The following is a 12,635-nucleotide window of genomic DNA, read 5'->3' as shown; positions in this document are numbered from 1 at the left end:
CTAAGGATCCTCTGAAATAGAGTCTCCAAAGAACCTTGACACAGGTGCTTACAATTTTATGATAATGCGTCGGTTATGATATCTACTCTTTCTGTTCAAATATAAAAGTGAAATATGATATTCTTAGGATCGTATTAAGGAGGCCAGCGGAGATGAAAGCCGTTATCTGTTACAGTACATTATGTGGTCTGAGGATAATTTTTAATGTAGAGGTGAATTAATCAACCATGTAAAGTTGAATAGACCTTCAGACTGTCAGCGCACTTTCTTGTCTTCGAGTTTAAGATTCTCTCTTGAGATGTTTAAAAGTTGCAGGCATCTCATACGCCCACACATGTTCGTATCAGATAGATTGGCTGACTGGTACGTCATATTCACACTAGCATACCTTTGTGATGAAGGTTACTCCGTGATGCATACACCAGAAGAAGCAGGTGATTTGAAGTACTTGTAACCTGGCCCATGGTAAAAAAGTTAAAAGAAAACAAAACAAAAAGATTTTGAACTATTTGATGTTGTTCATTAACTGCCTTATCATACAGCAAGGTGTGTATGGGTGGGGGGAGGGAAGGGGGTGCTGGAAAGCAGCGTGGCAGCATTTGAGAGGTGGCAACTTTACATTTGTATCACATGATTTGATTTCTAGGTTGGTTTCACCATTTCAGTGTACATTTCCATCGTTTGTGACATACAAGAAAATTCCAAGGAGGCATTTTCTTTGATTGATGGTGGCCCATTTTAGAACTACATGTCCATAATTATTTTGTCTGTATATAAAAAGAAACATAATGGGATACAAAACGAGTACTGTGAAGTGTAAAGTACTGCTGGACAACCACTCACAATGAGTCCAGTCCAGGGGGTATGTCTGGGGTGTAGGATTAGACCGTGAATAACATAATTTCGCTCATGAATTAATGCACTAGCGTCTCCCGAGCCTAATGGATTGTTGCTGTGTAGAGTTTCACTCTCGAGACTAATTTCACGTTCTTTGCAGCAAAGAGGGATAATTCAATTAACTCACAAAGAAACTGGAAAAGAAAGGAAAGGGATACTCAAACTGAGGTGCGCGTGAAGGTATTTTTGGAAACTTAAACCAAATCGAGTCATCAGAATTCCTCTGTAGGGGGTGGCTTGGCGTCCCGGGTTCTTGCGATCTGATTCCTCATGTTGAGTGTAGGTATTTGATGATGAGCATGCAAGAGCAAGCAATTCACTGTTTAGCAGCATCAGGATGCCTTTAGAAGGATACTTGAGCAGACAGAATGCTGGAGACAGCATTTTGGTTTTGTTGTGGATTTCTGTTTTCGCTTGTGTTTTAGTCATCTTCAAGTACCAAATACTGGATTAAAAGTCAGCAATTGGTTATGTAACTTCTGTAGGTGATGTTAGTTAGCATAAATGGTAAGAATATAAGCAATGGTTTTTCAGAAGCTTTCTGAAACCCCTCCCCCAACAATAACAGAAAATAGAAATATTGCAATGCTATAATGCTGAGCAAGATTTGCAGGGGTTCGAAGAGTTTGATTTGGCAGATTTTCTTTGATGACTGCATTCGAGAAAAACAGCAGAAGAGCTGAAGCCTCACTAGTTCTCATCAGTCTACTTCAGTCAAATGGATCTGACAGTATACATCACCTCTTATCGACCTTAGACTATGCTAATTGCTTTTATTTTTAGGTGTCACTTAGAGTGTCAGAATAACAAACAAAGACCCTCAATGCACTTTTTTTTTTCCCACTGGTACAGGTTACTTAAGTCCTGTCTTTGTGCCTGGCAGGTATGTTTTCATAGACGTCTGCAAGAGATAGTAATCGATATATGCATTTGCATTTCTCTCTTTCTTTCATTCTCCCAATCTCTTCCTCTCTGGGTTTTAAGTGTTTAGGTGGTTTTTTTTTTTTTAGAAGTAAATGCCAATGGCAAAAAAATTATTTATTCCATTTTTGTCGGTAGGGACAGTATAGACTGACAAAGAGGTAGACTGCACAACATTGGAGTTAGTGATCTAGGTTAACGTCGGTGATCTAGGTTGACATTCATGAGCTGGAAGTTTCTTACAGCAGGAAATAAACAGTGCCACGCCTGAATTTATCATGAAGACTATCATGCAAACATACCTTTTTTTTTTTAATTATACGTAATCAGCGATCATTTTTGCTGCCTTTTCAGAAACGTGCTGGTTTAAGGCTACTCTGTAAATTGTAACAATGAAATGAGATCAAAGCAATCATGTGTATCTCCACATCAGTGTTATTTCAGACATGTTATAATGCAACAGTGATGACTTTTAAAAGTGGATTAAAGTTGTAAAATAATCGCCCTGATGGGGCATCAAAGGAAAGTTTGGTTGGAATCAGCTGCAAGTAAATTGATAAATCTAATTGCAAATTTTGCGCATTCCCCTCATTTATCAACAAGTTGTACTTGATTTGCAATAGATAGCAAGGCTTGCTTGCACCGGATAAATGTGCCTGATATCAAGTGCAACTTTTTCTTGCAACAGAATCAATAAAACTTGCAATGGTTTGTAAATTTGGAATTCATCTCAAGATATCAATTAATATTGGGGATTTTTTATTCAATCGAGAGATAGCAACATTTAAGATATCAATTGATATTGGGGATTTTTTTTATTCATTCGAGAGATAGCAACGTTCTTTCAACAACCACCAAAATGTATTTTCCCCTAGTTTTTAGTCGGTGACGTCATATTGTATCATGCCGTGTCGCACGTTGCTGTTGGAATGGATATCAATCTTGCATGAAAACATGTGAAATTTGAAACAACCATGGCCTCTTTTGTCCCATTTTAATTAAACTTTTATGATTTTGTTCATTTGAGTTTGCCGTATTCATTGCATTTATCGTCGAACGTGGAGTTAAATTTCACTGCAAAAGCCTTGTCAGACACGTGATGTGGGGCAAGTTCGTAAAATCATGTCTCCTGATGTTTGTGCAAGCACATGTTCTGTAGGATGCAATATTTTTTTTGCTTAAACTTGAGGAACCTGGAAAGTGACATGACTCTTTGAACTGCCAGGTTGGCGTTATTTAAATCCTCGGCAATGTGCTGGTAGCAGGGCGGAGGAAGGCGAACAGTTGAGGCAGAATCTGCTGGTAAATGCGTGATGAATATCGTCATCTTCGACCGTGAATCCTGAACGAACGTCCACAGAGCAATGGCATGCAATTAGTAGGCCTATACCCATTACACCCACATGTCGACAATACCCTTGGGCATTAATAGAAGATATCATTGAGTTGAATGGACACTGTTGCTGCACCCCATTACTAGAGGTCAGTGACCCCAACAGCTTCTCAGTTCTCTGTGATGGGGCATGGTATTTACCATATCTTCTTTGCATTGGATAGATCTGAAGGAGAGTGTGGAATACAGCACACTTATTAAACAAAAGTACTGCATGTTGAGTCAGAATAAGCTCAGATTTTGACACTCCCAAACTGAATAGTGTTAAGAATGTGAGAATGGGTGAACTTTTCCAGGGAAAAGAGATTACAATGCCATTGCTACACTTAACACCCACACTCATCTGCCCAGGTGAGAAAACATTATCACCACTGTGCATCAACAACCAAACGGAAGACAATAACTGAAAAGAAAAAAGAAAAGGAGGATTGAGCTTTGAAAAGGAGGGCAGGTTGAGAGAAGGCATTTCGAAGAAAAGGGGATCAGAAAGTAAGCAAGAACTTGGAGTAGAACTAACAATCATTCTGTGTGTGTATAGTCTTTTTTTTTGGGGGGGGGGGGCGTTAATCTTTGCCTGAAAGTAATAGGTCATTGCCTATCACAAGCAGTGACTGGCATTTAAAGGCAAAGAGGTTATACTTACATTGTGGAGATGTTTTCTCAGCTTTGAGAAAGAAATATATGTGGTGATGTACAAAGTTTGTTTATTGGCAGTATACATAGTTGAATGCCAAACAGCGGCACAAAAGCAGTATGTAATGGTGGTCTACCCTCTATAATGTGTCATGATGATTGCTTCAGATGCATCAATCCAGGTTTCAGTGCAAAATTTAGTCGGAATGGCTGAGGCCCACTTGTGCATTTTTGGTCTGTCTGCCTGTAGAATCAACATCGTAAATTTCGACAGTCGTCACGTGGCAATGTTCTCAAATGACTGGCAAACATTCAAACAAACCAAAACGAAGTGATACATACAGATACACACTGTAAGTCTTGTGTACTTCTCATGCCTGGTGATTTGTTGTTGTTTTTGTTTACACATGTAATGTTCTTTTGTCAATTAATGCCTGCAGATGACATACATTTGCACATCTTTGCATAACATAACCCTCTCTGATAAAGAAGAATGGAATAAAAGAATTGGTGTTTAAAACTAATGCAATTCATATGGTATCTAGGATAAGGAAAACTAGTGGCACCAGCAAATTAAAACAGTGATAGTATGTAGCAAATTTCATATGTCATATTTTCACTAAGATGTGATTTCAGGAAAGTGCATTGGTTTTCTTCCTTCTACCTCACCTCTTGCTTCTCTTAGTGTTTGTAAGTCTCATATTTCCTTTTGCTACTGACTTTATGTCTGTCTTTCTGTTTCTACCTTTCTCATTCTATCTCTACGATATATGTCTCTTCATCTTTCTCTCCACCTCCTATCCTCCCATCTCTCTCCCCTCCTTCCATCCCATCTCTCTCGTTCTATCCTTCCCTCACTCTGAGGGCATCCCAGATGGAGCCCTCCGCTGCCACTGCCCTAGGTGTGTCAGTGGGGCGCATTCATTATGCACACTTGACACATCCACGATAATGCCCCTGCTATGCTGGCTGTGTAATGACATTTTAGGATTGTTAACGCCTGTCTGTCATGTGCAACCATGCACTAAAACTTGCTGTCCCTCTTTCAGGACAGTTAAAAGCAACAACAACAACAACAACAAAAAAAGCACTTGAAAAAGCATGTATTTATTCTCCAGCGTGTCTCCTTGCCTTTTTTCCCTTCTGCTCGATTGGTGCAATTGATAGAAATGCAAATAGACAACCGTTTTGGCAGTCCTGTCCACTTCATGAATGATTAGAGTGCTCATGTCACATATCATCAGCTGAGAGCCAGAAGGGCGCAATTGCATTCTAAGATTTTGAGCGTACAGAAAAACGAAACAATCAACTTTCATGAAATAAAAAGTTTATTTTCAATCACAAGTGGGTAGATTATAAGCATCGCTCCAGATATAGGATAGAATAGGATCCTTGCAGTTTGAATTTTTGACATTTTACTGAAAATGAAATTGATTTAGAATGGATATCATAATGTAAAGATGATTGAGTTCTAAACATAATAAACCACCATACCCCCCCCCCAAAAAAAAAAAAAAAAATGTGATAAAGCCCTTCTGGTTACAGCTGTCAATATGACATTCTTATTTGTATTCCAGTTAATGCATATTTCATATCATCAAAATGCATTCATGATTGTCTTGACCTTCATCATTATCTTTGGTTATATAGCATTCAAATAATGGGGGGGGGGGAGGTGGGGGTAGGGCTGAGATGGCCAGAGTGTGATGGTAACAAGTGCAAATCAAATGTCACTGCCTTGTGGATTTAGGGGAGGGTTATGATGGATGTCTCTCGGTATTTACACAATGCATCGACGCACATGAATCACGGAAGGAGGAACGTGCAGCGAGGCACTGCACGGGCAACATTCGGTGTTTGTTTAGTCTTCTTGCCTCCTCTTGCCTCAGTGGCAATGGTGGCGATGCAGCGCACAGACCTGAGCAATTTCCAATATGGCATGCAGAACATTTAAACACATGTCGTGATAATATACAGCGTAAACATGCTTGGTGGTTTTGCTGTCACATTGTTCATATCAAGTCCATCTACTTTAGTTTTCTCATTAAGTGATTTTTATAAAGGAATTAGGTGAAGTGTTTTCCCATTTAAATTCTTTTTATTTGGGGGGGGGGGGGGGGAGGCAGGAGGGGATTGGGGCCTGGAACGTACTAGTAGCTGAAAAAAAAAATACCAGATAGTTATTACACATTCTTGTTTGTTTTCTGAGCAGTCAAAAAAATATATTTATAAATATTTGATAATTTGCGAAAGACTTTAGAGCCGGAAAATTGCTCTTCAAAGATGTATGCTTTGATTATTCCGTCTTGGATTGAACAGTACACCCAAAATAGAAGCATATGAATTTTTATGAATAATAACAATAAAACTATAAATACATACCAGTGAACACATGTGTTAATATGTGCTTCTTGCGCATCATACACTGTATAAAGCAGACATTAAATTCACTGGTCAAGTCTCTGTGCTTCAGAGTACCGGGGACTTTGCCATTTCTTTGATGCCACATTTAAAATAATGTAATGATGAGAATACATGGATGATGGTTAGCTGTCTCGGTGTTCATATTTTGTCTTTTATGGTTAGTTTTCAAATGAAATAATTTTTATAACAGGAATGAAGTAAAAGTTATTGAATCTATTTAGGTTTTATGCTCATGGGGGAGGGGTTTATGGGGGACTTCGGCATAGACGAAAGAAACTGGTAGGAAATTGTAAGACTTTTTTCTCTGAATACCTGGCGGTTATATGAAAAATGATAATTGTATAATTCACAAAAGAGTTTAGTGCCAGAAAATTTTTAGTCATTTGTAAGATGCGTGCTTTGAGGATTCAGTCTTGGATGTAACTGTATGCCAAATATAGTAACATATAAATTTTATGAATACTAATGAAAAACTTTTAACACGTACCAGTAAACACATGTCTGTGTGCGTGCTTCATGCACATGTATCGTCAGGAGACGCTAAATTCAATTGGCAAATCTCTGTGCCTCAGAATTAAAGGGAGGTTTTGTGTTCATGGAACTCAAGGGTTATGGGCAGCTTCAGCATAACCGAAGGAAAATGCTAGAAAATTATGAGATTTTTTTTCCCTCTGAATTCCTAGCAGTTATATGAAAGATGATATTGTATAATTTGCAAAAAGAGTTTAGTGCCGGAAAATTGTTCGTCAAAGATGCATGCTTTGATGATTCAGTCTTGGATGTAATTGTATGCCCAAAGTAGTAACATATATAAATTTTTACGAATACTAACGAAAACTTTCAGCACCTACCAGTAAACACATGTCTGTGTGCGTGCTTCATGCACATGCATTGTCAGGAGACACTAAATTCAATATTAGCAAGTCTCCGTGCCTCAGAATTAAAGGGACATTGTTCAATTAAGAAAGCAAAACAAATTATAGCCTCCCACTCCAGAATAAAATTTTCAAGCAACCAAACTAATATGACGCATGTGTCTCCAAGGTTCTCTGACAAATATTTCTGTCTTTTTTTTAATTTGTTTTGTTTTGTTTTGTTTTTATATTCCTGTGAGGCTTTATTTTGTGTTTGTATGTGTATGCGTGTCTGTGACAGAAAAAATAATGTCATTACATTTGTCCATCTTGATTTTCTTCTCTCACCAGTGCTAGGAGGCCAAGGATCAGATGGCACAGTTTCCAGAAATCTCATCGGCCAAGCCTCAACTCTCGGTAAGCATGCACACCCTCCTCAAAGGCTCTCGAGTGAGTTAAACCATCCCCCAAATATTAAGAGGACAAATTCATCTTAATGTAGGTATGTGTGTGGGTTGAGTGAATGCAGCAATATTTGTGAAACACATCAGTGAAAGTTGGAGGAATATTGGACAATCTGTTCAAAAGTTGTGAAGTTTTAAAGTTTGGGTGAGAATACTACTACATTTTATGATGTTGTATATGTAGAACAATAAAGAAAATATAAGGAGAATTCAACAAATTCAATATTTTTTTCTGACATATGTGTCAAGAGTAATGTTTTCTTTCCTGCTCTCTGCGAGAGGCAAGTCATGTGCTCTTTTATTATGCCAGAAAAATGAAAATATGTTGTCTTTTCTAATTGTCTTTTCTGTGTTATCATTCTTCTTGTGTGACAACACAAACTGAGGTAGTCTTCTCATATAGCTATAGTGGCACTGAATCTTTTAAAATTCGTAACAGTCTGAGTTTCCTCAAACTTTCACTGATGAGTTCTACTAATACTGAGCATTCACTCAATTCACATACGTATTATGTATATGGGTGAACTTGTCCTTTGATACTCACAGATTGCCCAAAGAGGCAAGACAGAGCTGACTCTTTCTCTTGAATATCGTTATCAGCAAAATATGCTGTATGTGCGAGGAGAAACTGCTATGCTGCAACAGGGTAATATTGATAGTGCTGATGTGCACATCTATATGTGAACTACAGAGTCCCCAAAATCTTCCACATACACTGGAATAATTTGACCCACGTTTTGCCCCCCACACAAGGCTTAACTCTAAATCTGCAGCATTCGATTCGCCCCAAGTTGATGAACTCAAAGAAAAACACACGGATAAAGTGGCATTGGCTGCTTTATTTCTGTAGGGAGATTGATAAGGGAGAAGGCTTAAAGGATATCTGTAAATCTGTGACTCAGAGTCAATTTAAAACATTTTAGAGATGCTTTGATTACAAATTCACTATACTCACAACTTGATACTCTATTAAAGTGATTTCAATTTTCCAATTAATTTTGATGTGAGGGGTTCCACACTTTCATGCTCTATCGATGTGGCGGAAAGTTGGTATGATGTTAATAGTGCAATGAGCGTGAGAAGATGGTGGGTGTGTCTAAGTTTCATGAGAAGTAAAATGCTTACTGTCAAACATGATGGAGAGAGAAGATGAAAACAATGGGATGATTTGTGAAGTAAATGATGTTATGACGCTAGTGTTGCCCTGAGACGGCTGCCCCTTCTGCCGGCCTGATATATCGCCTTGACGTCATCGTTGGAAGGACGGTCTCGCACTCCAGACGAGAACTCGGCGAGTTCATGTGACGTGCAAGGCACTCGATTACGAGGTGCAGCGGCATTCCGTTGCATGCTTTTGCAGGGGGTCCAGTGGGGAGACCCTTCCCCCCTCCTCCCATCATACACCATTATCAAGTAGCGACAGAAAGATGAGAAAGAAGAGAGGATACCCTCGTTATTTCTCTGCCTGATGCAGCCCCTCGGTTCAGCTTTAGGGAATTAAACCGAGGGCCACATAAGGCGTGTCTTCATCAGCCCGAAGTTTCAAAATAGCGCGCTATCTTGCGGTTACCAAACTAGTCCGATGTCAAGATAGCGCGCTATCTGTGTAGTGAAGACGTAAATAGCGCGCTATTTGATCGGGAAAATTTCCCCCGAAATCTTGGTCTAGTTCGTGAACTAGAGCGCTAATTCGTGAAATAGCGCGCTATTTCGGGTGCGTCTCCATCAGCCCGAAATTTTCTCGATCCCTCCACGCTTCTGGTTAGCCAGCTGGCGCATGTACAAGCTAGTGATTGTGTATTATAGTGCATACACTCACGGCGTATTCAAGGATCACAACTGTCATGTGTGTACTAGGCCTACTGTTGTTGACATCTTTAAAACCAGGGAGGTGATTCCGTGCATGCTAGCTGTTCTTTGTAAACTTCTCCTTCTGGTCCACTCTACCTTAGCTAAAGATTCTTGCAGATTGTGTGTATTCTGGATTTGTTTAAAAATTGCAATTCGTTCATTTCGTATAAGATGTGTCAATGGACAGAAGACTATCCCTTTGGAGAGAATTTGCTGTACTGCTCACCTCCCTGGTTGTAGTATCGTACATACGGTGTTGTAGGAGATTTTGAGCAGGGAAATCCACTTTCGAACAGCGAGCTAGGCAGAGTAATGATGCAAAGTGCGCATGCGTCAATTTTCGGACTAATTTCCCGAAGTAGGCTGTTCGAGCTGATGAAGACGCACATTCGCTCTATCGGGCTATTTTCTAAGACCGCAAAATGTCCCGCTAGTTTGAACTTCGGGCTGATGAAGACACGCCTAGTGACTTGAAAGACAGAGCAGACCATTTTTTAAATCCTCTACAGAGGATGATGAGATATCCATAAGAACCCCTCAGGGCAATGTAGAATGATACCAGACAAGATCACGCAGGACTGATTATGTTTATGTTTATAAGTAATGGTCTTAAAATCATATAAGCAATGGTTTGGTCATGGCAAAACCGTTTTGGTGTGTTGAAGAAGAAGAAAAAAGACAATAGAAAACTGCAGACAGTGTGTACATTAAAATGATCATGTGTTAATGACTTGAAGCTTTTAATTCTCTTTGATGCCTCAAAAAGGACTTAAGGAACTTTAGATTTTAACATGAGAGAAGCTTTTGACTGATCTTATCATTAAAGATATATGTGATTGCTAATCCCATGTCTCACAGACGTGATGATCCCAAGGCCTTGTGTCATGACAATGTGCTTTATTTTATGGCACTGTTGTGATGCATGTCATTAATGTCATTTACTTTTTTTTTTGCCCAACTTTCACATGTTGACAAGCATGCCCTTGAAACACTGTCTTGTGATGCTACGCACAAGAATTCGGTAACTGGCTGCACTTACATGTGGGCTGAATTTTGTGTAATATGAGCGCTTGTTCCCCGTGCAATTGCCGTGGGATGTCGTGAATGTCGTTAAGATTTAATGGCAAACTTACACATGCTGGCAAGCATACACTTGAAGCATTGCTTTGTATTAAAGTTGAAAAAAAAATTATGTCATTAATGTCGTTAATATTTTACGACAAACTTACACGTGCTGGCAAGCATGCATTTGAAGCATTACTTTGTATTAAAGGTTAAAAAAAAAAATTGATGTCATTAATGTCGTTAATATTTTATGACAAACATACACATGCCAGCAAGCATGCACTTGAAACATTAAAGCTTGCTCTTTTATCAACGTTTGAAAAATAAAAACAGGAATGGGGAAAAAAAAGTTCTTCTTGTTTTTATTGGGAGGGGTTTTAACATTCTGCTATTATGCGCTCATGTTATATCACTGATGTCTGATGTGTTTCCTGCCAATATGGCCTGAATATCCTTGTGTAACTTAAACTCTCTCTCCTCAAAAAATAAAAAAATTAAAAAAATAGCAAGATTCAGCAGCAAAGAATGAACTTTTTTTTTTTTTTTTTTAGTTCTTGTGTGAATATACAGGGAGGTTAAAGAGAATACCATTGTTGGCTCTGCAGTTAAGATCTTAGGAGATTTCTTAGGAGCATAAAAGAGTAATGGCGAGGATAAGCAGAGGGGAAGTTACTACCAAGGTGAGGGAATAGAAGGATGATGATGATGATGTTGACCCAAGTTTACCTGGGAGGATTCTAGGAGAAGTGCAGCGGGGTTATGTTGCTGCAGAGATTAGGAATCCAGGCCCTAATCCTGCCCCATGTTGATGGACGGATGGGATGGATGGTCCCCAGCAAGAAGAGGGGGGTTCCTGGAAGGGGTCAAGATAGGTGCACATTCAGTCTAGGAGTGCAGGCACTATGGCTGAAGCAAGCCTTTGCTTATGTTGGGCTTCAGCAAATTTTTAGGCGGAAAAGGGGAGTGTGATGTTGTATGTAATCACTTTTCTTCAAGGCATGAGTCTTCTTGAGTTTAGAATTAGGAGTTGTTTCTACACGGGAATTGCTCCTCTGACTGAGCTCTTATATATTGCAAGCAACACTGACAGTTGTGTTACAAAGTTAATGGCCTGTCAATATCAAACGCACAACTTTTTATACACACACATACAGCAGTTTAAAAATGAAGCATAATATGAACACATTGTGAAGGAAATTGATACAAGTCATGCTATGCTCCACCTCCTCAATTATTGTGCTTGAGACCCAAATTGCAAGCAAGCACTCAGAAAAAAAGAAATGATTGGATAACACTCCTCCTGATCATGATTGAATGAATGAATTTTGTTGTAAATCCGAAACAGCTGTACAATCTCAGAAGCCTATTACCAGATATTGCTCAATACAATATACTTTTGCTGTTGATGTAGGCCTAATAATGTTCAAAATCCTGCAATTTTTCTTCTTTTTCTTTTTAAATGCCTCCATCCTAGAGTGTGCCAGAAGGCACTATCTCCAAATTAATTCACATTCAATAAGACTTCAAGACTTAGCAGTGCTAGTGAATGATATGATTGTATCATATGAGAGAAGGGGAAATGTAGCTACTGCAGAGGAAATTATTGACTTCCGACAAAGAAAGCTATCCTGATCTCGGGTTTTTATAAGTTTTGCTTCTGTCTTGAGTGAAAGAACATATGCAGACCATGGAGACAGGGCTCCTTCCTTGTCAGTTAGCTTCCGTTGAGATCTGATTTCCTAATTAATAACTTCTTCTTATCTCATTCAATTGTGTTGTCATCGTAATTGTTGAGTGATTTAACAAATGCATCTCCTTTTATAGAAGACTTAAGAGATATATTATGGCATTGTGCAAGATGTGTTTTGGGTTTCCTGATAAGTGTGTGGCAGATTTGCATTCCATAAGACTAAGAAAAGTATGTGTCATAATGTACAGCGTGAGTGATTAGATAAAGTGGGATATGGTGCACTCCAAGTCGATTGAGTTTGGAAGTTTTCTTTAGATTAAATGTGAAACGATGGTACAGATGAAGCGATTGAATCAAATGTCATGATTTACATCTGATGACTTAGAGGGGGGACTTAGTGTACCCAAGGAGATCAGTACCCAAGGAGATCAGTAGATCTCCAG

At 39.0% G+C, this 12,635-nt stretch overlaps 1 protein-coding gene across 1 annotated transcript in view; it reads left to right on the top strand.

Moving 5' to 3' along the window:
• The window catches only part of LOC140235077 (rho GTPase-activating protein 7-like), a 162,716-nt gene that overhangs the window by 124,019 nt on the left and 26,062 nt on the right, over positions 1–12,635 (top strand). The window contains exon 7 of the mRNA XM_072315113.1: positions 7,474–7,539. Within this exon, the coding sequence (XP_072171214.1) occupies positions 7,474–7,539 (66 nt within the window). The remainder of the gene's footprint in view (positions 1–7,473; positions 7,540–12,635) is intronic.

This window comes from Diadema setosum, chromosome 11 (assembly GCF_964275005.1).
Source record: "Diadema setosum chromosome 11, eeDiaSeto1, whole genome shotgun sequence".
NCBI classification, from domain to species: Eukaryota; Metazoa; Echinodermata; class Echinoidea; order Diadematoida; family Diadematidae; genus Diadema; species Diadema setosum.
This window is presented reverse-complemented; position numbering and strand designations above follow the sequence as displayed.